Source organism: Scleropages formosus, chromosome 10 (assembly GCF_900964775.1).
Source record: "Scleropages formosus chromosome 10, fSclFor1.1, whole genome shotgun sequence".
Taxonomy (NCBI): Eukaryota; Metazoa; Chordata; class Actinopteri; order Osteoglossiformes; family Osteoglossidae; genus Scleropages; species Scleropages formosus.
In genome coordinates this window covers 26,304,791-26,331,819 of record NC_041815.1, presented here as the reverse complement: position 1 = coordinate 26,331,819, position 27,029 = coordinate 26,304,791, and the positions used below count along the sequence as shown (strand labels likewise).

At 43.0% G+C, this 27,029-nt stretch overlaps 1 protein-coding gene across 1 annotated transcript; it reads right to left on the bottom strand.

The window, feature by feature from the left end:
* Positions 1 to 853: 853 nt before the first annotated feature.
* Positions 854 to 24,273, bottom strand: LOC108932446 (Golgi SNAP receptor complex member 1). Its single transcript, XM_018748868.2, has 9 exons — positions 24,232 to 24,273; positions 23,185 to 23,296; positions 22,915 to 23,002; positions 22,705 to 22,812; positions 21,835 to 21,926; positions 19,044 to 19,118; positions 6,050 to 6,079; positions 4,195 to 4,277; positions 854 to 3,499 (listed from the first exon to the last, which is right to left on the bottom strand). The coding sequence occupies exons 1-9, from the start codon at positions 24,260 to 24,262 to the stop codon at positions 3,375 to 3,377; spliced, it is 744 nt and encodes a 247-aa protein (XP_018604384.1). The 5' UTR covers positions 24,263 to 24,273; the 3' UTR covers positions 854 to 3,374.
* Positions 24,274 to 27,029: the final 2,756 nt, after the last annotated feature.

Genomic DNA, 27,029 nt, shown 5'->3' with positions numbered 1-27,029 from the left:
TTTTGTATTTAAAAGCATGGACATCCTGTAATTAAATTGTTACTGACCCTAACCGTGACATCAATCCAAACCATGGACAGAGGTGCCTGATGTTGCTTGTCCATTTAATTAGCACCTGAGGACACTTGAAACATCAGACAAGGTGAAATACTCTCCAGTTCAATACTTCAATGCTATGATTAAATGTTACTTTCAAGAAACTCCACCAAAGCCTCCACGAAGCTTGAGAACCACAATCTAACACCCCCGTTTAAAGCAATAGATCATTTCCAATCAGATTTGGCCGAAAAAGGAGGGGGGGGGAATTTCTTTAAGTCCTCTGTTTTATGAGTATATTCTTATAAAGAATATTTTCAATTTACTGTGGATGCCTCCTGCAAACAGGAACAGTGCCCACACCTGATTAAAGAGACACTCAGTCATGACAAAAACACAGGAAATGTTAGAAGTGTATTTTCATTTTTACTTTTATTAATAATCACATCAGTATCACAACAATTTCATTCATTAACACTGAAAAATGAGGGGGGGGGACGACACTCCATTAGAATGTTGTTTCCAGAGGAACATTTTTGATTTCTCAATATCGCTCACCATTCTGAGGTCGATCTGAAGGAGACAGCAGAGAGATTCCACAACCCATGCAACACAATTCAATCGTCTCAGGAGAAAGCCCTGTGCGGTCAGGTGTCCGTTGACAGTAACAGAGAGCAGCTTTGGATGATTCAAAAGAAGCAAAGAGCTGCCGAAGAGCCGCTGAGGCTACTTCAGATGGAAAGCATCACAGTTTTTCATTTCTAATGTTTAAAAAGCCCTTGGGATTGAGAACTCCTGCGCTGAGGTGTATCCTGAATTTTTTTTTTTTTTTTTTTTTTTTTTAAAATTGAACCAGACAAAGCCCACAAAGTGCATCAGCTTCAGGTCACCATCAAACATCCACCATGGGTGCACAGGAAACCCCTCGATTTTACGAATGCCAACCCGCTACACACCTTCACAGATGAAGCCTCGGAGTACTTTGAACCATGTTTATTTCCGCTCCAGCTGTCAGCACACAAAAGACTGTAAAATATTCATGAGGACTGAAGACTTCGGGGCCATGCGATCCGAAACTCCAGGCAGCATCGGTGTTGTAGTAACTCAGAAGAGCAGAAGGATTAGGGCTAAACCCCGCCCCCCCCAGCATGACAACGTGGTGTGCCAGTTCAGCTTCACGCTCCTCACACACACTGCAGTGGAGCTGTATTTTAATGCAACACAACTCGTGGTTAAGAATTGAAAAATGAGGGCAATTCGGAAGCAGGGGCACGGGGGGTCACGTGTCGATGCTCCAACTGGTTTGTCATTTCTGAACGGTGGTTAAAAAGCATTTGTGTAAATACAAATCCGGTCTTACAAATACTACGGGCCAACAATTATGAGTTTGTTGCTTATCTGCTGCTTGCAGTACTTGACCCATTTATACAGCTGGAGGACTGGACCATTTCAGGGTAAATATCCAAAAAGTGGGAGTGGGAACTATGGATCAAACCAGCAATGTTCACGGTGCCAGTCAGTGTCCTTAACTGCTGCACCACCATCAATTCTGTCCAGTTTATGCCTGCCGGTTTAATTACATTAATGCACGCTCTCATGGCTGGGAAAAAACATTTTCTCATCTTCGCAAAAGGCCGTCGTGGGATTCTCTTTATGACAGATGTCTGCTGTGGGATCACAACATGGAAAAACTACTCAATCGAGGGAGAGAAGAGGACCTGGCTGGTGCCAGAGTGGGAAAGAGTATGTCACTAGTGATTCTCTCCCAGACTCCAGACGATGTCCTTTTGGACAGAACAGCTACTTTTTACTGTTTATATACATTTGTAAATATACAGTATTTACACAGAAACTGGTGAAGTAGGAGGGGACAAAGAGGCACAGAGGGAAAGGTGATCGCTTGCACTTCTGACAAACGAGCCCGAGGAGAAGGAACATACCCGCCAGCAGAGCTCCGTTTTGATCCTCAGCCGCGAACCCAGGGCATTTCTGAACTTCTAGGGCTTTGCCAAACGAAAGGAGGAAAAGCAAAAAGTGGCAGATGAAACTCGTCCAGTTCACAAGTAATTCTTCAGGAATGGATACTGTTCGGTCAGGACTTTTTTTTTTTTTTTTTTTTTATAAATTCATCCTGGGTTCTCTGGCCCCCAAAAAACAACATCAAGACGGAGGTTTCTCTATGGGCTTCAGACCTAAGCTCAACTGTAATGTTACGGGTAATCACAGGACCTCAAACAACTTGATCTCATAATCTCATGCAGGTACCCTCCGTGACAAGTCACTGCTGCAATGTCAAGTGACATGAATAAAACCAGAACTGAGAAGAACAGTATCATTCCATGGGTTCTGGAGCCAGAGTTCAGCAAAATTAAGTCAAATGACTCAAATGGGTTCCTTTACTTCACACCAGCACCTGCACTAAATCAGCCCAGCTTCCATGGGCTAATGAGTGGAAAATACCGCCACACTGTTCACCTCTGATCAATTAATTTTAGCACACACATCACCCCAACATTTCACACTCATGCTCTACTTCCTTCTCGGGCCAACCGAGGCGCATGGAAGGCCGCGTTGGAGCAGCTCCAGCCTGACAGATCTCAGCAGACAGCCACGCAAAATTCTGCCCAGCAACTACAGGATCCTGTACAAAGGAGCTGGGGCTACATGTGAATGGGGGGGGGGGGGGAGGGGGTGGGGATTGGTAAACACAACTATGGAGACACCGTCAGCTGATTCGCACCCATGCAAACTGACTGTGTTGGATGCATACTGGTCCAGTTCATCCATACTGCACCACTGTCCTCAAAAACAGAGCCAACAGCTAAGATGACCATAGCAGCAAGGACTCATGTTCTACGCAGCACTGGGGGTCACCATCAAATCATGTGGCGTTAACATCCCAAAGCAGCATTAGACTGTCTACTTCCACACAGGTTTTACATACATAATAATTTATTAATTCTTTATTCTGCAATATACATCCACCTCACTGCTGGGTACATTAAATAGCATTGTGTCATTTCTTGAGGCTTACATAGGGATTAGAGCTATCAGTCTTCACTTAAAATATCAAATTTTGGTCTCCGTTGACTTGCCCGACTCAAGAGCACAAGAAATAAGCACAGTTTGAATCCTCTGTTTCCCACCCCCACCACCATTTAGCTGACAAAGAGAAACAAGGTAGACCGAGCTGACCGTGGACAAGAGGTCAGTACTGCGGTTTGGCCTTGTGGGACCAAAAAACGTTCCCTTAGGTCCTCCTTATTGCTACGCCCATTTGCTTAGGCTCAGCCACTACTCGCAGAACACTCCAATGTGATGGTCGTCCCTTCCATCCATCAGTGAAACGCATAGAGGAGCAACAGTATGGTGCAGATGCCAATGACCCCTCCCAGGATTAACGAGTCTCGCCTTTTTCTCAGGTTGATTCGCTGAATGAGGCTGTTGATTGCTGGGAAGCGATCTGGAGAGGGACGTGGTTAAGGAGAAGACAATGCAGCTTGTAGTGCCCATGGCTTTATGCTCTTCACATTTGAAATCATTTGGATGTCCTGGCCAAACTCTACTCACCTACTCAGAGAGAGTGGAAAGTTTGAATAATATTTAAAGTTAAAAAAAGCACTCAGATATCAAGACAATTCAGGCAACAATACTGGAACTGTTACATTAATAAAATCCAACTGGTATTCAACTTCAAACTCTGCGTACAACTGAAAATTTCAGTGTGTCAGTAGTGTGTGGTTGGACAACTTAGAGACCATTAGATGCTCAATGAACCACTGGGACGATTTGAAGGCCTATTTCATATAACAAAGGATGAGCAGTGCTTTCAAACATCGTTCCACCTTGGTGAGAGCACAAGCTTCTGTAACGTCAGTGCTGCACCCATGGCCACTGCGTCAAACTACGCGGACGGCAAAACAATGAAAGTATGGACATTCTTAAAGCAACTTCCAATATTATGCGTGTAATCAAACTTGCCCCACTAAATTACTCAGATCACTACTACCATGTTTTCACTAAGCAGTGCTGAGTTTAGTGATTGACTGGGTTAATAAGCAGTCCTCGATTTGAATGAACCCTCACAGCTGATGTTTGTAAACCTGAGGGGTTGCGCCGATTGCAGGTCACGGCTCCATAGCGAGGAGAAAAGGATACTGGCCAAAGTGTTTACACGGCCCTGTATGGACTTCAGCATGCCCCGCTGGGACGTCATGTTCTCCTTGGTAGCCATGGCAATGCTAGAAGAGGAGTACCACAGCACAAGTTTTCAATCAGAGGAGGAAACACCCAACCTTTCCCGACCCCTCTCACAACTGACCCCAAACCTCCCACCGCCCTCTGATCAGTAGATTGCACAAAGATCAGCATGTGAAGGAAAAGATGACTTGGGCCAGAGGCCCCAAAGAGCCCAAGGGTAGACCTACTCTGGTGATGTAACGTAGCATGGAAAAGCAGAAGAAAATCAACAAGGAAAGAAGAAAACGCTGCAAGTTCTGGTGAGTGGAAAATAAGAAAAGTAAATCAAATTTCTTTCTGGCTTTCAGACTTTCAAAAATCTGCAAGGAGGAAATCGGCAGCGTTACACTAAATCCCAAAGGACGCCAATGATAAGCCTCTGCCTCCATTAAGCTGCCCATCTCCCGGGCGCTGCAGGCAGCTGACATCTCACATTCAGTGGGAGCTGCTCATCACTTTCATTGGCTCACAGTTCATTTAGCGAGCCTGCTGTGGTCTTGCAGTTAATGTGCTCTCGCGCCGAAACGAACGTTCCCGCCTGTCATAATTTTTCTGAATTATGATGTCGCTTACAAGTGGATGCACTTTTCTCATGAGCTGTGAGCTGGTGCCCTGCTGGTGCCGCTTCGCCCATACTTTGTCCTCACTGTGGGATGGGACAAAACCCAGCTCAAAGCCAAACTAGAATCAGTTATGCACAGTGTGGTGGCTCAGGTTAGCTGCTGGGCTGCACACCATCTCCATCTGAGCACATTTCCTCCACTGTACCAGCAAAGTTGGGGGGGTCACCTGCACCTCAGGAAGCATTACAGGAGAGCGGGACATGGTCAGGTCCCTTTGAGCAAACAGCAGTACACCACTGTCCCTGGTAGTGAGAACCAAGTGGACACACCATTTATTAGCTTCATATCCTGACCTTTTCAAACAAGGATCATATTAGGTGCTTGTCAGCGTTTAGCGCAGCTCCCCCCCAGCAAACCCCGGAGGCTCGGACTTAAACAAAGTGATGAACTAATAAAAGAGGACAAGCTCCTTGGTGATTGTCCGTCTCCCCCGCGTTCACAGTGGGATTTCACAGCAGTTGGGCTCCAAGCACAAACAACCTGACCTTTTCCTGACTGCTATGGCTGCTGGAGTCAAAGAAGGGAAAACGGAGGGGGAATACCCCCCCCCCCCCAACTTCGCCAGTGATGCAGGTTCACTTCATAGAACGCATACACACTTACGTGCTTATACTGTTCCAACCCCAGGTAGTGCAGCAGACCCCAACTCAGGTGTGAATTTAAACCTGCTTAAATAAGCCAGTTTCTGTAATTAAATGTCCACCAGGGATGGTAACTGAGCATTCCGGAAACATCTGGTCTGGACCTCGCTTTGCCCATCATGTGCTGTGCGTCAAGCCGTGGTTTTACTGGCTTTGTCAGCGATACTCCTTCTGTCCTCAAACATGGCAGTAACTTCCAGCATTTTTAAACATAATTTTTCATTAAGCAGCTGAGATAAAGTAAACTGAAAATGCCAAAGATTTTTATGGGTTTTTGTGACAACTGTGAAAAAGGGTCTGCTGTTACTTCATGACTTTTGTTTACATTTCAATTCTCCTGTACATGCATTTTTATCCTGACTGGCACAACCTATATTTGGCCATTTTCTACAACAAGCTCACTGGGATATATGAGCTGAATGAAAAGTAATATATTTTTTATTATTAAACAAATAAAATTAAATTTATATACTTATACTATACTATATTAGGTTTGAGATCGCAGCTTACCTTATTGTGTCATCAATCAGTCGATCTGAACTGGAAAGAGAGGAGAGAAAAAGGGAGACAAATTCAGAACTAAGATTATCAGTGGGCCTGATACACCCTCAAACCTCCCACAGGACTTGGGGTTGGAGTTGTAGTGGTTGATGCAGGGATGACACTATGAACCCCCCTCAGGTGGCTGGATTGTGTAATGGTCAAGTGGAGGCTCCATTCCCTCTGCACCATCTCCAGCCACTTCACACAGAATCCCCAAGGAAGCCGTGGCCATCCGGAGCTTCTGTATTCTTAAGCCACTCTATCTTGCACCCCTCAGAAAGTCATTACCATTCAGACTGCCGTTTTCCCTTGCAAAGCAGCAAGTAAATCCCTGTACTTGTAACTGGAAGGGTGTACACTCTGGGTTTATTGTAAGAACTATCAAGAAATAAAAATGGGTAAATATGAGCAGCACAACTACTGGCAAGAAACAGAATCAGCTCAACTGTACAAGTGTTTACTGGAATAGTATGCTAACTTCACATCCATTATATTCTCAGTTAACATATTACCATCTTCCCCAATATTTCATAATTAAAGATGACTAAGCATTCATTACTTCAAGTTACCATAAGTCATTTTAAACAGAAGAATTTGCTTAGAACACAAGTTTGGATGTGAGATATTAAAGCCATCCTGAGTACACCCATCTACAGTTTAAAAAAGTCCCATTAAAAAAAAAAAAAAAAAAAAAAAAAAGCCATTCTATCATATTTTTTCCCCATTTTGCGGTCATTCCTCTTCCACAAATATTCTTCATGCAATCATGACAAAAACACAAGAGGCAATACAACCACGCAGACATGCACCCAACCCCACGAAGGGACCAACTCCAGTCCCAGTTTGTCAGTTCATGGCTGTCATTCATCACAGCAGCAAAAGAGGCATGGAACACAGAAGAAATGCTCACGGGAACATTTAAAAAGAAACACAGAATTCAATAAATCAACTACTTACAGAAACGGTTATGTTGAGTGCAAGGCAAAATGGGAGAATCATGTCATATCATACTGACAAGTGTCAACCAATCACAACCACTAAGGTCTTATTTAATATCACATCTGAAACAGCAGATTCATATTTATTAATAACAAATCAACTGGACTTACAGTCAAGCTGCAATTATATACTCATCTATATAGCAAGATATTTATTATATCAGTTCAGGGTAAGTACTTTGCTTTAAGGTACTACAGTGGGAAGTGGGAGTTGAACCCCAGGTCAGGATGCAACTATAAACTCCCCTATTTATAAGGCATTGCAATAATGTTTTCTTTCAAGCAGCAGGGCTGTAGACAAACAAAGTGCATGCGAATTTTGTTTTACTTGTACTATTTACGGAAATGATGACTGGTGAGGGACAACAGTGAGGTACTTGACATGGGGAAGATCTGGGAAGCAGGTTCTCACTGACAAGGACATGTGCTCTGGTCTCTTTCGCACATAGGGAGTCAGGTTTGAATCCCACTCCTGCTGTATACTTGAGCAGATTGCTTGACCTGAATTAATAGAATAAAAATGATTCAGCTGTATGAAGGGGTAAATTGACACACGCCAACTACAATACAATAGCCTAGTAAACAAGCCTAAAACTGCATGTTGCTTTGGAGAAATGCGTCAAATAAATATTAACTACAAATGCCATTACCACTATTTCCCCTAAATATAGATCAATACTAGCAAAGACCCCTCACTCATACCACTCATTTCCACCTGCAGCACACTTAAGGCACCCATCTCTTGGAGGTCGAGGGATGATCTTGTTGAATCTGCCAACCGCAGCACTGCAAAAGCTGCAGCGTCAGAATTTACACAGGAACTATGCTGTCAATGAATAAATATGTTGCATTCAACTTGACCGCTACAATCTGTTCATGAATTATAAATGGAAAATAAAACCTTAAGGATAAGTTATAGGCTCTATTTGAATTATTATAAATGGCTATACTCTGCACTACCGAGGCCCCTTTCTTTGCCTCTGAAGTTGTCTCTTCAGTCAGCACTGAGGCTACTTCATATCCTGTCTGACTCGTGTGACTAAATGCCATAATCCTCTCTGGCTCTCGTACACGCATCGAGTTTCTCTCGTCCAGTTTTAATTACAGAAAATGTTCTTTCGATTGAGCAGGGCCAGCCTGTAATGCGATAGGCCTTGCTGGTTCTCTCTGCAGCAGATGGGTTTAGCCTGCTAGTCTCTGCACCATGCGGTCCGATCGATAGACGTGGCGTGACTCAGTATCAGCGTACTTCCTCCAGCCGCACGTTCGTGCCTTTGTTTTCGTTAGTGCATGAGTTCAGGTTCAAGAGTATAAGGTGGGGCCACTAAGGGCTGGGGTAAAATTTGGTTGATGGTGCATCGCATGTGCATTATTCTCGACCACCATCTGACAGCACTAAGGCACGTTGCTCTTGTGAAGTGCGCTTCCTGGCCAACGTGCTCTGCCTTGCCTCACGTTGCAGCTCAACAGTTTACCCCATTAGCTGAGGAGGGAGGGAGGGAGGGCTGGATTTCTGCTGGTTATCGCCCACACAAAGATCCAGTGACTCCCCAGCCATTATAGGAGTCCCTCTCCAGGGCACTTGCGAGAACAATAAAACGAACAGGGAGGGGCAAGAGGCCACTGCAATGCTCACTGGGGCAGGGGCATTCATGTGAACAAAGGCCCTAATGCACATAGCATCCATTATCATAATTTTCTCAATTATTTAATTTCTCAGCTCATGCTTCTATTGGAAACAATTCACATTTTCTATCAGTTATACAAACTGCACAATTTACTGGAACATCCTGTCCAGTACATATCCTGCCTCACAACCTATGTTTCCAGAACAGGCTCTAGCCCACCATGACCTTGCATTAGATAAAGAGTTACCAACAACTGATGGATGGATTTCAGATTAAACACCCGAATCAAAGGTACTACAGCAGGGGCCCTCACTGAAATTAACCTGACAATGTTCCAGATTAGAAGACATGGTGTTCTGGGCTAGCACTCCGTATTATGGCAGAGATGGTCAAAGAAAGGGGTTATTGATATGCAGGTACACAGACAGCATGCGTTTGTGTTTGCATGATGCAGGGCCCTGTGGTACGCGCCTCTGGTGACGTGGGAAGCTGGGGATCTTTCTAATAAAAAACAAGTGGTTAAGGGAATCCCCAGATCTGCTCCCCTGTGTGTGACTAAAAGCTCTCAAGTGCAAGTTGACGGGCCCCAGGGTTAGCGGCAGTTGCAGACAGTTGTGGACTCTTCTGTCATTCTTCCGACCCCCAGTTTAATCCCCCAGCAGACTCCCCCAATGAAAAGCAATGCACTCTTTGCATTATTGTCTAATTAGAATCAATAGTGATAATGTTTCAGAGAAGAAAAACAAACAAACCAGCAGCCAGTCATTAGCAGCGAGGTCCCCTGGGATCACACAAGCGAACAACTGATCCCTGGGCAAAGCATAAGAGTACAATCTGACAATAACAAGCATGTCGCTTCTAAAATGCTGTCATCTTATTCCTGTAATTACATTGCGGAAGGAGCAAACACATTTGACTGCATGTTCTTAGGTGGACTTCAAGAAATCGTCAGACAGGAAGAGATGTCAAAGTGGCAGAGGACTGAAGTCTGAGAAACATAATACTGCATGGTACAACACAGGCAGAGCACATATTTCGCACATAAAAGGACAAATGTCACTGGGGAGAAAACATGCATCCGATTCTCTGCAGTCCCTTAACCACAGAATCAGCAACTTTTACACAGAGCACCACCACAAACTCAAATCATGAACCCAGATGTGTCTGCATGGAGTCCTTTATGATGGACAATGAAAAAAATGTCTGATAATCCTGTTGCGTTCCTGTCTTATCTTTAGAAACCAGACACTTGTAATGCAAAGTGAGTACAGATCATGTAACTCAAGATGTCTCCCATGGAGGACACTTTCAGAAAATCCCTCTAAGGTCCAAACGGGAAAATCAGATGGCTGCTTTACCATCAATGGCTACATGTACAACTCACCTGTGTATGTATGTGTTACAGGGTGAGATGATGGATGGACAACAGCACACAGACCATGTGACCCCAAGGCCACCACCAGGGTCATGCACAGTTAGTGGGAGAAACATGATGCAGGACTAACAACCAATCTTTTACACCCTGCAAGTGCCACTCCAGGTGGGGACGTGTGGAGAGAGTGCAGAGCTGGCCGCTTTCATAAACTGCACTGTATGAAACATTTCCAGCTCAGGGAACCTTATGTCCTTTGGACATTTAAAAAAAAAAAAAAAAACACTATTTACACATGTATTTTCATTTGACTCTCTCGTGATAAAATAATATAAAGAAATGCATTAGAGGTTTGCAACCTTTGAATTATGTAAATAACATGTTAATGACCATCACAATTTGAGTTCTTTTTAAAAAAGGCATGCAATGCACCCAAAAACTTCCTGTACCTAAAGGTAACACCACTAGCCACTTCCATATATTGAACCGAATACAAAGATCCCAGGTACACTTCTTCCCAGGAACGCAGTGGCTCAGGTGCTATGATGTGGACTCCAGTGGACTGCCACAGAGAGCAAGCAAACCACTGGGACTTTCAGTCTCCCACAACTTGACAGGGTCTTCAGATATCTCCAAGCTGCTGATGTCCCTGTACGAAAGATCTGCAAAGCATGGGCAGAGGAAGCAAATCTGATCCGAGATTAACCAAAGGAGAACTTGCCCGCCCGTTTTGTTCATTTACCGGAAAGAAGGCCTCTCTAATTAGGGTCTTCGGCCGTATCAGCTGTGTCAAATATTGACAAAAGGACTTCTGGAGATGAGCAACATCCTTTGCTGCTCACTTGGTGACAATACTGTAATGATGTATTTGTGTTCACATTAGTCTTAATAATGGTGTTTAATTACTCCTCCCCCTCTCATTTAATGACTGCTGAGCACTGCAAACATGAGAATCACTTTCTCAGCAGTAAACCACAACAGTACACTGGTAATACAGCAAAGGTGAGCCAAAGGACTTTAAAGTGCATCGCTGATTTTTATATTAAATACCATAAACAAAATCTGTAATACTGTCATGGTAAACTCATTGTTTTGTGGATTTTCTTTTTTTTTTTTTTTTTTAAATGTTGCTTCACGGGTTTTTTTAGGCCAGCCTCTCACTGTGCTTGCCACTGCTGAACATAGATCTAAGAGGCAGGGTATGAGAAGCTCCTTTTCTATACAGGCCACAGAATATGAGTGCTGAGCAACAGAAAGAGCATCAACTGGCAGCCATGTCTGTATAAGCAGGTATGCCCAAGCCCGTATGCCAGTAAAGATTTCCTGTTTCTGACTCCATAGCAAAAGAACATAAAGGTGTATTTAAGTCTCACTCGCTACTAAACCTTTATCACAGTTAAAATAAATAAATAATCATAATGAGTTTTATTGGCCAAGCGTGCTGATGCACACAAGGAATTTGCTGTGGTTTGAGATGATTCCAGCATTTACAGACAAACATCCTACACAGAATTACAGAATAAATAAATAACATATGATAAATAAATAAATAAATAAATGGGGAGCGGTGGCACAGTGGGTTTGACTGGGTCCTGCTCTCCAGTGGGTCTGGGGTTCGAGTCCCACTTGGGGTGCCTTGCGATGGACTGGTATCCCATCCTGGGTGTGTCCCCTCCCCTTACGGCCTGTGTTGCCGGGTTAGGCTCCAGCTCCTCGCGATGCCAAATGGGACAAGCGGTTTCAGACGATGTGTGTGACAAATAAATAAACAAATGCAGAGCTGACGCTGGCTTCTGAATACCCAGTTCTGTGTGCAAACACCCACAGGGGTGGAAGCTGAGAGAGCGCTCTGTCTGGGGTACGGGAAAGCGCAATGGTGTACAGCGCACCCTCACCATCTGTTCTGCAGTTTCTTCTCCCTGTAAATCTGCCTTTAGAGAGAAGGGTGATATAAACTTAACGCTCGCCTTGGTGCGGCAGCTGACTGGTGGCTGATTCATTGTCCTTCTACTGAGGAAAATGAGAGGAGCTTGACGGATTTACTGAGCAAGTCTACGTGGGCTGCCAGCAGCGGGCCATCGACTTGATGTGTCATGTGACTGAACACAAGTCACAAAGACACCGCTCCACTTTCTACCCCACCCACTTTCCATTTGCATTGCAGCAGTCATTACCACAGGACTTAAATCCTCTACTTTGTGCAATTAATTATCCAGTTTACAAGACAGATTTGCTCCCTGCTTGTGAGGTTCATTTACACCATGTTCTAAGGCTAGTTCAAAGCCAGCGAGGAAAGTGAAAAGGAAAAAAAAAAAAAAAAAAAAGTGAAAACTGCCACAAAAAAAAAAAGAACTTAAGTACAGTACTCTGTGCTAAAGCAGCATTCTATGATTTGACAAACATGACTCTTTGTGCTTGCACTTCAAGTAGAGCCCTACAATATGCAACACAGCACAAGGGACTTTGCCCTCTGCCCCCTGATTTGGAAATGATGGGGGTGTGTATGTGTGTGTGTGTGTGTGTGTACTGGTGGCGAAGGATTGCCTTTTTTCACACCAGTCACATCACTGTCACCCTTTCTTCTGTCCTGAGAGACAGGCAGTGAGGGCAAGTCCTTCTCTGTGAACCACACTGCTCTCCCTGTGCAGGGGTGGGAGCAGTTTGTCCAAGCAGAAAGCTATAAACAAGCCACCCTCACCCGTTTTACCTTCCACAGCTCTAAGAGTTCTAAATCCGATGTCAAGCAATTGGCAACCAGTCAGACCAACAGGATCTTTTCCCTGCTCACAACAGCGAGAACTTGTACTTGGAAAGAGAAAGAGGAACAGGAGGAGGAGATTGCCATGAGACCCAGGTCTGATACTGGACACATGCCTTAGGTTGTACACCAACAGCTTACTGTGCCTCATCAGGGTGTGGATTTGTGAGGATGAGCTGTAAAACCACTATGTCATCAAGCAGGGTGGCTCATCACAACTCATTTCTGCAACAGGGTGTAGATCTGTCCCTGTGGGAGTCACCGCAGCACATGGGGAGGAACATCACTCGTGCTAAATGTCAAACTGCACAACAGTGTGAGATCAAGGTAGCTGCCAGAACTGAAATGTGATCTTAAAATTTACAGCGTGACCCAAAATCTGAAGGGGATAAAAACTAAAAAACAAAGAGCTAAGGAAGAGGAGATGATTGTGTCCCTATGTGCATCTGTCTGCACAGCGGTTCCACGGGACACAAACCTAGTAACTGCTCCAGGAAAATTACCTGCTACATAAAACAGGTAATCTAAGATTTCAGCAAACAAAGTTAATAATGATAATAATAGTATGGCAGCCCATTACTTCATCTCCCAACCCTCCAGTAACAGCCTCCATCATCCTTCCTGCACACAAGAACAGCATAAAACCATCTCATTAAAAAAAAAAAAACACACACTTCCTGCTTTCTACTGATAGGGCAGCTGCTGCTAAATGCTTCAGCATAAGAAAGATTTATGTTTCAGCAGAGACCGCTGACAGGCAGCGTGAACAGTGCCTTCACCTCCTTCTCTCCCTCCAGCAAGGCATTGCTCACTGCAGGCACTCTAAGATGGTGAACAACCAGTGTTCTATCTAAGGAGTCACCAGTGGAACAAGGGACAGGAAGTCTGTGTTGCTTTTCGGCCTACTCCAAACTGCTCTTATAACATGAAACACAGGGCAGCCTTCCAATCTGTCCCGATGCATCCAAGGATGTAGAGCCGCTGACTGAAGCGATGGCAGTGCCAACCCAACAGCCCTCCTCTTATCCCACAGCAAATGGATCTCCCTGCCATAATGTAGTGTTTACTTTGGCACACAGCACAGCGAAACAAATACACCTGACATATGCAACTCTGCAACAATTAAAGAGGAGTGAGAATGTACAGCCCGCCCTAGTGCAGCAGCGAGCTTTTCGACATGCGATGATGTGCATCTGCTACACAACCTGGGCTGTGTGGTTTGGAGGTCAGAGTTCCCACAGAGCTCTTAATTGACCACTAAAGCAAAAACCAGAGTCCACTGAAAGCCCTGTGGTTCAGCACCATAATGGCGTGCTTTCTTCAAGAGAAACAGCATCAATCCCCAGCATAACAGAACGGACGTATACTATTAGATAAGGTATAATGTTTCACATTATATACTTCATTCTCCCATAACTCCCAAATAAGATGTAGCCGAACAAATGCACAGCACCAGCAAAGAACAATCGACTGTCATAAATAGCAAGATGTCTTTTCTCGCTTGCGTAGCCTTGTTACAAAACATCTAACTGCTGTTTTCTTTACTCAGAAGCTGGGGTGATACTGAATTACACAAAATTATTCTCAGCATTTTCAAGAATTACTGGATTATTTTTGTATTTTTTTTAATCTCTTGAATGAGCGCACCGCTTTCTGAATGAGCCTTTCTGTCCTAAAGGACTCATTCGGTGTGCAGTCTCATTTTTGTAAATGGTACTCTAAAGATGGACGCTGCAGACTTCAAGGAAGCTGCTGGTGAGAGTCGGCATGGAGCAAAGGTGAGCCGAATGTTCCAGCTTTTCTTCTGAGCAGAGGTTGGCCAGTGGAAGGTGCCCTGGATGAAGGCTGCAGCTGGCACAGCGCTCTGCCACTTAAGCTCTAGGCACTACCACATGCGCTCTTCTCCTTTCAAAAACACACATGCTGCGTTTACCACCTGGGCCTTGAAAGGCCGGAAAGTGAATGGCAGCATGTGCAACTCTGCACCTGACAGAAGGACTGAAGATGGACTGGAAATCTGGAGGAGCATCTGGAGGATCGAGCCCAGGGAAATCATCACAGGCTACAAGGAGGAAGACCAGGAGCAAGCACACACAGCAATTAAAGCTGCTAGATATTTACCAGTAATATAAAAAATAATAAATAAATAAAACACTGCATCTGGAGGGCTGTGTGACGTCACTGCCAAGACAAAGCAGAACAACACAACCCAACCCAGACAAAGTGTTCACGAGGTGAGCCATGGGTTGAGGGACTTGGGGACACTGCAGCTTCACCCTTACGGGAAGTTATAACACCAAACCACAGTCATCTGGACAATTCCAGGAAGCATCTAATTGACTCCTCCGCCCACTCTTAATCTGTTCATCATTCCCTGCCCCCCCCACTTTTGGAAGGTAGTGAGGCAGGTGGAGCGACCCCACCACAGCCCTATTCTGTTACACAGAACAGCGAGACTAGACAAACTGCATGGAGGAAGAAAATGACATTAAAACTGTAAAGGAAGTTCAATGAATTTTCAGGCAGCTCTGCGTACATCAACTTCCTGCGGAAAATTTGCAATAGCGGTGAAAAAGGTTGTAAATCCTTTGGAATTATGCGCTGTCACTGGTAAAAGTATTGTGCAGTGTGCCTTTGCACTCATCTTTTAAACTATCTGCCCGATTGTAAACACATGGAAGCGCAAGATGTCACAAGTCCTTTTGTAACTCTTTCCAGTCTTACGATTTTCAGCAGCTCCTCTCTGACATGCTCTCGATGGGGACGTATTGCACTCTAACAGAATTCTGCTCCGAATAGCAGGCAACCACATTTTAAAACACACACACACGGCAGATAAAACCTACACCTGAATTGTTCGGAACACCTGACTCCAACAACTGTTTTTTCAAGAAGTAAATTTTCCATCGGTGACCTTGACCTTTTTTTTTTTTTTTTTTTTTTTTTAAAAAAGAAAAAAACTTGTTCAATAGATATACAAATGTTAAATGCTGCATGTTTGTTAAATAAGACTTGTGATTTTTATGAAAATCACATCACATTTAAGGAACCATTTGTGTAGAAACCCAGAGAATTCACAAACTTCTTTCTCATTGCTTGTTTTCCATATTTGTGTTTATAGACAATTTCTTGCCACACATTAGAGAAAACAGACAACAGACTTTTAATAGGAAGAATTCTTGAAGCACAGGGTTTAAAGTTGATACAAATTCAGTGGAAGTGCGGCACCACCAAACACTTAAAGAACACGGATGCTGCCATGGCACCCTGATTGTAAACTGGACTGCAACATAACAGCCCTACTGTCACCTGAGTGACATTTTTCCACAACATTTCCACCAATTCTCCTTTGCCGGATCTCCAATACCAGATCTCTAATACCAGAATTCATATCAAAATGTTTAGGTTTTTTTTTTTTAGTATTAGTATAAGCTATTTAGTAACAACATTGATTAATAGTGACATACAGAGACAAAGGCAACAACACAGTAATACTGGAAACAGCTGAAAGCATAAATCAAAGACAGCAAATTACAACGTTGTGATCAACTGTCAAGTCCGTTGCTGAGCTGTCATTTAGATTGAATTATAACATTCAACATACATAGGATAAGATGTTATACCCCAACATCTTTTCTAAAGAGATATTTTAAATATTCTAAAGAGAAACATGAATACAGGCCACGTTTGCACAACACTATTAGAAATTAAATGAATAAATAAACTGCAACATGATTTTGAAAGATGAGAATTTAAAATTTTAATATATTAAAACCTTCCACCCTACAATGGGATTAACATACCAGGAGACTGGAAAACTCAGTTTGAGAAAGAAAGACCAATAGAGAGAGAGAGAGAGAGGAAAGGGGGTTGGGTGGAGAAAAGAGAACCAGAAGGAGACTTTAATGAAAAATTTAACCACTGCAACAGCCCCCCGCGCGGGTGAGCCACCAAGTACATTTACAGGTATCGGACAGGGGTGACGCCTCCTCATCAGCTGGTAAACTTGAGTAGGCGCCAGGGGACTGCCACACAATCTGAATGAATCTCAAAGTAGTCACTTCAAAACAACCATGAGAAAAACCAGACAAACTACAAGCTCTGTCTTCTGTCCCCCTCCCCACATTCTATCAACCAGAGCGAGAGAGAAAGAGAGAGAGAGAGATGGTCCTATAATGCTCGCCACAGTTAATGTCTTAATTGACATTCTTGATGGCATCACATTCAACGGCTGTTTTATGCGAGTCCCGGAGAAGGGCAGGGCCCAGTTACTAATGATACGAGATAGCTTCCTCGCCCAGAAAAGCGGCCTGAACGCAGCGGCGAGAGTCGGAAAAGGCCATCACTCAACCGACACATCTTGTACAAGAACATTAACGACACCAAAGACTATTAAAGCTACAAAACATATATGACCGATTCATTTCTGCAGCATGGACCGTTGAGTCAAGGATTAATGTCACTGGAATTGCATCGAGGCATTCGTGAATGTGGTCTTTTATTAGACCAGCAAACAGGCAGATAGCAGCAAAGTGTATGAAGCGTGATCCATCTTGGCTTTGCTCCATTGCCCATTGTTAGGTGTTTAACAATTTTTTTTCAGTAACCTTGCAGATTCAACGATTTGATCTTTGTTACATGGCTGTGTGGGAGCAGAACGGATCTTTCATGTGGACTCATGCATGTTACACCTGATTACTAGTTGGTAACCAGTACTGTCCTGACATGTGCCAACTTTGAGACTCATTCAAATCCCATTTAACCCTTAGGTTCCTTTCTGAGATGCACCACAGCGTGAATTCATGTACACATGTGGGCTTCGAGTCTAGCAGAGAACGTGGGACTTTGCCGCATGAGGGCCAAGACCCATCAGCAATCCGCAGTGCTAATCGACCTCTGTGGTTCACTGCTGCCATCTGCAACTCAGGCCTTAACAAAAGAGCAATAGAAGACTGCTGGACAGGAAGTGTTGTTCCATTACATGGCGTTATCTGGTAGCTTGGCGGCTTTTGGCTGAAGCAATAAACGCAGGTTATTCTCCTTTCCTTTAACTATTCACACAGCCCAGTAATTTTACTGACTCACAAAGAACCTCTTAGGGGAACCAGAGCAGGGCCTTTTTTGCACTTGATGCAGAAATGTTCCGTTTTTAACCAAAGCGTCCCAAGGTGTATGGGATAGAGAGATTTCGGGTAGGGGATTCACTATGGTTCCACACCGGGATAGTAAATACCCATAAGCAGAGCCTCAGGGCAACTCCTGGCATTCATACACTGTTTCCCCATCTTGTAGCTAGACAGACCAAGACTCACTTGCAGAGATCACAAGCAGGATTCCATTACCCTGCCAGGACACACCCACAGGGGACACACCTACAACAAACCTTTAGATCCCTCTCTTTCTAGAATATAACCACAAGAATGAACTTGATTGCAAAGCTGTTATGGACCTCCAAAGAACTAAGAAAAAGGTTTTAGGATGTCCAACATGGACATATTAAGTTCTCCAAGCACCACCAAACATGTGGTATCATTTAGGGGCAGAAATGACCTCTATAAAACGCATTAGAACTCAGATGTAGCATGTATAGTTTGGGACAAACACTAAAAATGTATCCTCTAGAATGGACAAAATGAACAGCTGTGTCTGACGAGGAGATTCAAAGAACCTCAAACACCATAAATTCTGTGTCTCCCCAGAGTGTGTGTATGAAATACGAATGTGTGTGACTTACATCAATTTTAAACCCTGACCTTTACAAATTTACAGCTCTTCCATTTTAATTAAGAGCTAATATATGGTGTGAAAAATTGCAGATTTATGAAGGAATGTTTTCTCTTAATTAGATTTCCAAGCGTTAACTACCCATAACCTTAAATGAACCTGTTTTTTTTCCCCCCCATATTACGCTTCTGTACATGGAACATTAAGCCTCTGCAGCAGCCAGCTGTAATACTGAAATCTAGGCAAAAAAATTAAGACTACAACACATCCATCCATCTATCATTATGATTTATCTGCTAAAATACCAGGACATGAAAGGTCTTCTAATTTGCTGTAAAACTGCAGACGAAGTGCTATTGATAAGCTATTCGGACTGGAAACATTCAAATCAAAGTGATGCTTTGTGACCTGAGAATGCTTGTCAAGAATAAAAAAAAAAAAGAAACCCCCAGTATAAACACACACAAAAATACACACTTACTTTCTCAGATGCTCGTGTTCCTTCAGGAACAGCTCTGTTCTTCTGTTGTTCACGCCTGTGCCACTCTTGTATGTCCTGTTTCGAAGATAGAGATGCCATGCTGTTACGGAGAACAGCGAGATGCAACAACTGTGCCTCTGTGTGTAGGCAATACTGCTGTATTTTGGACTCAGAGGGTTAACTTACAACAATAAACAAACTATGTTTCTGCATCTCATTTATTTTTGTGCTTATGTCCTTCTGCCCTGAGAAAAACTGATGTTTGATCCAAGGAGCATCCTGCCTCACACACTGTATTTCCTAGGTCTGACGCCAACTAATACCAAACAGACGCTGAAAATGGACAAAAATACGGATGTATGCAGGAGTGTTTGGGCACATAGAGAGGGTGTCAAACAACCAGCTGTGCTGTGCAGTGCAGGGCAGTACCATTCACCAGGTGGCAGTATTCCTACAATGGTGGAGGGAAATCACAACCCCACCCATTACAAAGTATCGTGTGTCACCGGTAACGAACCATGGAAAGACCCCACTTGGAAATGTCCTGATTTTATGATGATATGTGTAACGACCCCTCTTATGCTCACCCAGGCATGCCACACCCCACCTTTTCCCGGCTTACATTATACGCAGAGCAGCCACTGAGGGCAGACAGCGCTCCGCCGGGAAAGACATTTAGTGTGAATAATGAATGAGAAGAGTGCTGGGAAGAGAAGGAGTAGTTATCTGGAGCTGATCAGGATAGCGCTTCATTGTTCTCCACTGGTCTTCACAAAGGTCTCCTTCTCTAGCGCTCATATAATACATCACGTGCATACAGACAGGAACAGCGGCAGCCCACCACATAGGCATCTGATGAAAAGAATCCTGACAGATCAAGGAAGATAATTGGTTCAGCACTGGAGATTCCTGCCCTGTGGTCAAGTCAACCGTCACTGACAAAGGAGAGAAACGGCAGCTCACTAACAGTAAAAGTAATCTCTGTAATGTCCCTTTAAAAGGCCATGACACCCTGCTGAACCCAGTGAGGGTCTCTCTGTCCCACGTGTGACATTTTGGAGGCAAGGAACTTGCAGGCCTCCATAGTGCTTCAAACAAGGATCCAGTAATGTGGTACAGCACCAGCAGTAGGAGCTGAGGGGGTATGTCACTGACAACCGGAAGCCAGAACGTTTTTTAAAGAAAAAAAAAAAAAGGGGGGGGGGGGGGGGGGGGTACTGATGACACTACCTGATGGGGAACAGAGAGCTCCACACAAGAAGGTTGCTGCAGCTCTCAGGATGAAACAAGAGATCTCAAAACATCACACTGGGAAAATGGCCCCAGAGCCAAACTCCTTCCCCTTAAAGTCATGAGACAGCTGAGAGAAAGACAATACTGCCACCAAGTGGACAAAGTTGTAGAATACTCCTGGAGGTGTGCTAAAAGCTGGGTACATTATTCATGGTATTTTCACAATACGTTATTATCTAAACTTGTAGCTACACTAAGATGGGTCATAGACCATTACTGTGTATAAAATTTTTAGGCCTTTTGCTTTCAGTGATAAAATGATTCATGTTAGCTTTCAGTAACAAGTGCAGTACAAGTGTACAGAAACAATCCTGTACTGGAACTCTGGTTTTGTACGTCTTTGACTTTACAATTAAGAGCTGTTCCTTGTAAGTGACCGGAATGTCTCCCTTACAAAACCTTTTGGAATTCTTACACATACACACAGTGACACACAGACACAGTGCTGAGGAAGTAAGAGTAATAAGACATAGGGGTTAGCACTAGCACACTTCTGTTTAAGCCCTGACTCTGCTTGCGAAGCATTTACACTGGACCAGTGTGAGAGACAGCTGTAAGACCATAAGCTGTTTACTGCCGTTCTCTTCTGTTGCCAAGGGAGACAGAAGCATTGTTTTATATGGCATATGGGTGGAGGAGTCTAATGAAGTAATCTGCATTGCTGACAGACAGGCAGATCTGCATGTGATCCACATCCAAAAGCTAGGCTAGATATGCTTACAATGTGGATTTTACAGGGGTACAGTACCATTACACTGGAAGATACACAAATAAGTGACAGAAAGGGGGGGGGGGGGGGGGGGGGGGGGATCTGAAAAAGTAGGGCCCAACAGAAGGATCTAATTTCCTCTGAAAATATGTGTATAGATAATTGAAAAGGTATGAGGCACCCACATCCCAGCAACATAGTTAAATACCAAGGATTTTCCTGTCTCTGATTTAGATGAGACAGACTGGACTTTCACCAAAATTACTAGAAACCCTGGGAAATCCATCAGGATGTTAACACTGCTCCAGAACATAAAGAGTGCAGATCACTCAGGCATACATTGCAGATTCATCTGTATGGGGCATCTAGACTGTCGAGCACCACGTGTAAGCACAAAGTGGCTTTCAAAAATGGATATGTGAGAGAAACTGTCTACTCAGAAAAGGCATAAAACCACGATTCTCTTTCAGAGCCTGAGGATGCCTCAAGAATCAATAAGCCATTAAAAACTTCCTGGAGAAAATTAGATAAATTATTTCCAGTGATGTCCTTACTCTTACAGCACAAGCTCTCTGGGGCATGAGGACATTGTGTGAGGAGCAATGGGAGGCATAGCACAATATCAAAGCCTTCCGGCTGTGCTCCTTTGGGTGGCCTTTCGAATGTACAGGTGGACATGCAGACAGGGTTTCTGTAAATTGAGGCCTTCTCCACATTCACCAGTAGCAGACTTCTCCACTAACATTTGGATTGTGTGGGCATTCAAAGTAAGAACAGGTGAATACTCACTCTATATCTTTCCTCACGGACCCCAAAAGATCTTCCCGTTCTCTGATAGCCAGGAAGTTGGCTTTGGTTTTGTGGAACTCATGTGTGTAGTCCTAAAAATAAAAACAGTAAGGAAGGAGAGAATGGCAGTATAAATAAACAGTTTTTTTTTTTTTTTTTTTTTTTAAATTGTCTTTAAATTCAAAGTGAAGAGGAGTGATAAAAGATGTTTATTTCTCAACCAAAGTTTCAGCAAAAACAAGTTACACCCTCAATTTCCAGAGGAGCAATCTTCTTATAAACCCTCTTTACTGTAAAATTAATCATGATGAAACCAATAATTTATAATCCATCCAAACACTGCAATTTCAATAACACATTAAGAACCTCTTAAATGGAAAATCTTTTAACTTCCATGGTGCTAATCAATCATGTTATTGGGTGCCCATCTCTTTCTGCTGAGAAAAGGGCTTTCAGGCCGAGTTCTGTCCATTAATCTTCTAATTACTTCACTTCACCCAGCAAATGAGCAAATTACCCCCCCCCCCAAAAAAAAAAAAAAAAAAAAAAAAAAAAAAAAAAAAGTCTGTACATGTGAGACAGAGCTCTGAAATGTGGAAAAACACACACAGAACAAACGAAAAGAGCCAAACACACCAATAACACACCAAGTAGGATGACTATCATGGGAATTCAGCTTGACAATGAGGGTGGAGAGAGAACTGAATACAGAAAATAGATGAAATACAGAACTGTGAATGAACACCAAACACAGGCGAGGTAATCAGAAAGCGAGAAGAATAAAAGAAAGGCTACAAATGATAACTTCAGCAGGAAGTATGACTGAGGGAAGGGAACAATGAACAGAGGCATGGCTGGACAGAGCCTTACCTGCAGGATGTCTCTGTGCCTCTGTAGCGTATGCATTAGTGCTGCGTTCAGGGATGTCACTCCTGGCGCGCTGCTGTACTCTGCCATCTTGTCATTCAGCCCTGTGAGCTGAGAGAGAAGAGAACAATCATTGTCACCAGTGGCTGCACATCCCACTTGCTGTATACTGAGGTGGCAGCAACAGAACTGTTACCGTGTCACCAAGCTCACCTTTGCAAGGAGCTGCTCAATCTCAACAGCCATGGTTTCGAACATCCTGTCCTGGGTGGAATTGTTGAGAAGAGGTGTGGTGTCGGAGCTGTGCAAAGGGGGCAAGAGGTTCTTAGATTCTTATTAGAGTACATGCAACAAACTTGGTGACAAGCCAGCAGAAATGGATGATTGAGGGCCACAGAGAAAACCTGGGGGTCTTCCCATCGCTTTCACGTGAACCTGGCAGGGGAGTTTGTGTTCTGTGGGAAACAGGGAGGGTTCGGGTACCTGTCTCCACGACGACCGTCCCGGGAGCTACTGTAGCTGGTGCACAGCTTGCTGAAGGAGACCAGTTTCAGGTCGAGCTCATTCTCCAGCTGTCTGGCTTGCTTACGCAAATCTGAGAACGGAAGCCATCAACATGAAAGGTGCGGAGAAGCCTTTTTTTTTTTTTTTAACAGCCACACCTGGTTACTCCAGGACACTACAAACATCAAGAAAACACCTTTTAAATATGTTTCGTCGTCATTTCAGATGTACATGTATACTACGCTAGCGTGCATGACAAACAGTGGTGAGATCTACAGAATGAGGTAAGGAGCCAATCCTTATATTCTATTATTTATTCCTTGAGCTGATGCTTTTCTGCAAAATGATTTGCAAATTTTATACTACTAACAATTAATTGCCACTTTATACAGCTGGATAATCTTACTGTGTCAATTTAGGGTGAGTACCTTGATCAAGGGAACTGAGATCTCAAACTGAGTCATTTTGAGTACAAGGCACCAACTCTAACCACTACGTCACCTGCTGGCTATCAAAATATCTGAGTAATAACTCACTTTTACATACACATATATAAAGTAAAAAATAAATAAATAAATAAATAAATAAATAAATAAAATTAAAAAAATTAACATGGATGTGACATATCAAGAAATTTCTCTACGTTTCCATACTGGTAACAGCTGCCGTAACATGGTAGACCACAGCGCGACTAAACTCAGATTTACGTCAGTCTTGCAAGAAATGTCACAGAAACGCAGAGAAAGAAAACAGCTCGGATTTTTAACATAAAAACAGAAAACTGAGAAACATTCAGTGTAAAGAAGAATATCACTATCGTGAGTGTACCACTAAGTAAGTCTCAGTCAGTGCGAGAAGAAACCGTAGACACTGACTGACAGTAACGACAAAAAGAAAGGACATGAAGCTATGTTGAGCAAACGAAATGACTTTCGATTTGTGTTTTACTATTTCCTTCAAGCTGTCCTGCTGGTAAAAAGGCTAACACTGATGGTAGAAAACCGGTTGCGACGTTCTCAACCCCACCTTCCCAATAGTTGCTGTTTCCTCCCGCCATCTTTGTTATCCGACGTCACCAGTTTTAGCAGAGGGAGGGGGCGGAGAGTCTTCGATAAGACGCAAACACGTGATGAAAACGTGTTGCTTGATTGGCGCAGACAAGAAGAAAACCGCCGCGTCATGAGCGCTGCCTTATTTTCTTTTTTCTTTTTCTCCTCCCTTCCTCTCGTAATAAGAACGCGACACATCACCGTGTATTAGTCTGCCTTGGATTTCATATTGTGACATCTTATTCATTTGTTGGTAATGAGTTTATATAGATTTTTTTTTCTGTATATTTTTTATTCACTTATTTATTTTCTTTTTTAGATATTCCCTGGAATTGCAGTAATATCTGGATCTGATTCGTTGTTTGTAGCTGTTTTTTTCAGTAATTTAAAATATCATGTTTCTTGGGTAAATTTTATACCCATAAGGTAAGACGTATTAAGAGAAGGCCTAACTATAAATTATTCCTCCTATAATGCGTACTGTAATGTAGTTTTTTTTTCCTTCTCTCCAAATATTGAAAAAAAAAATCCGTATAATAAAATCTTATCACAATTTAGTTTAGATGTATTTGCTGATTTGACTACATTTTTTTCCATTTTCTGAACCGCTCGTCCCATACGGGGTCGCGAGAGCTGATTTGACTATTTCTTTAATTTTTTTTCTACGTATCTGTTCTTGTTAGTTATTGTCATGATGTATTTTGTAACTGTTTAACATGTCTTTGTTTATAGCGTTCGTTCACAAAACAGTGGAAAGGTGCCTGACGTCATCACAGCAGCGACGAAAATACGTAGTAAGAGCGCGACTCTGGGCGCCTAAACGCAGTCAGAAGTAAGCAGCGATCCCTCGTGGTTACTGCTTTCAAAATATGAAAGAAAGAACATTAATCGTTCAGTCCTGTCTTTTTTTTTTTTATATAACACCACACAGTAATAAAGACGGATTATTCTAAAACTATCCTAAACTAACTAAAGCTTGGAGAGATTTAAATTTGGAGTAAAGCACCAACCACCTGTCCCGGACAAGCTGGTCTTTCTTTGGATTTCAGCCGCGTAACACACATTTCTCTTCACTGTATTTGTAAGCAATTGTTGTACATATACTCACAATATGTTTCACTTTCCATCACTTCTTACAACTTCTCTCTATAATCCAGTTTGCTGAAAAATATTTCTGCTTTTCTCGAGAGCGGGGGGAATAAAACTTTTTAGCGTGGATCAGCTCTGAGGGGCGTTTGCTCTCCTCAGAAAAGCTGAATCTAATGAGTTTATTTGTTCCATTTGATATATACGTTGCAGAATTAAGCAGATCTTAATTTAGACTAATGTGACAGCAACATTGAGGTGCTCATTGGAACTTTTTTCAGCTGTTTTTTTTAAAAACAAGGCCACACTGTTAATCACCTCATGGCATTAACCAAAAACCTGGGGTGTTGGAAGACCATAAACATGATTTAAGTCAAATGAGTGGTCTTCCTCCTATTTGAATATGTCCAGCCAGGAGGCTACAATGTCCAGAATACCAGTCTCCCCAGGGCCTTTTGGTTTGGTTAGGAAAGAGTCCAAAGATTGACATTTATTGAAAATTTCTTTTATCATTGTTCTTAAATTCATCCTCATTTACATACAGTTGGCAACATTTTAATATCTACAATTAAAGTGATTTCATTAAAAAAAGAAATATGCAGTAAAGATTAGAATCTAAAATTACAAAAAACCCACTCAAGTCAACTTCTTAATATGTGGGCCAACTGAAATATGCCTCACTTTTTTTTCCCAAAACAAACCATTGTAGCAATAACAAACATAATGCCAATATCAAACTTGTGTGCATGCAGTAAATTCAGACATTTATGTACAAACAATATGTGTCTCTACACAAATGGTTTTTCTGTACAAAAAACTCTGATCAACCCCTCAGCCGTGTTCCCGTATTGAAACTCTGATAGAAAGACTTCAGTATCAAATAGGCTGAAAGACACCAGGCCCCCGAAGTGCAGAATTTGACTGAACGCTTGACAGTTGTTTCATTCCCCCCCATCATATCAAGTTCCTTGGCCACTTTTTTTGAGAACATTGTGGTCTTTCATTTGCACTGCTCCTTTGGTATCATCACATGTTCCTTCAAAGTTTGCCAAAGGAATTTCAGTCAAGAAGCAATGCGTTGTTCTGAGAAAAGGCGACATGCTTCCTTTGAGGATTCGCAATGTAGCCCAGGACAGCTGTCTCTCACATGATCAAGTTTCTTTCTAGGAGACTCCATACTCTTACTGTCCTGATTTGGACTCATTATCTACCTGTTTGTCACATGTTCTGTTTCTGTTGTACAGAACATCACACAGAGGCAAAACCCACACAGACACACACATACACCATGTAACTCTACACTTCACCAAAAACTGGTCTCCTCACCAACCAGAAATACCCACAATGGCTCTAGTGGAGAGTGGCTGTCTGTTCCTACAGTAAAGCACACTTAAAAAGTCATTCAAGAGAAAAAGAAAATTTATTAACCTCTTTATGATGTTTCAGTTTTGAGTAGCATATGCAATCATATAAACTACCCCATTTAGCCCCTTTCTCTCCTAAGTGTAAAAATACTGCGCAGTACGAATGCATCATCCGTCTCGATATGAGCAGCACTAGGATGGTGTATGAAAGCCCCTGCTGCTTGAGTCCACTTACCAGCACAGGCAGCAGAACCTCCCCTTCACTGTGTATCCAGCTGTGTAAAGATGTGGCCGGTGGTTTAGGATGTACATTCAGTATTTTCAT

Coding starts and splice junctions, on each gene's coding strand:
- LOC108932446 (XM_018748868.2), bottom strand. CDS start 24,262: ATGGCGGGAGGAAACAGCAACTATTGGGAAG. Junction 6,080..19,043: donor GAACACGAGCATCTGAGAAA/GTAAGTGTGTAT, acceptor CTCTCTTTCCAG/TTCAGATCGACTGATTGATG. Junction 4,278..6,049: donor CTGATTGATGACACAATAAG/GTAAGCTGCGAT, acceptor CTCCTCTTCTAG/CATTGCCATGGCTACCAAGG.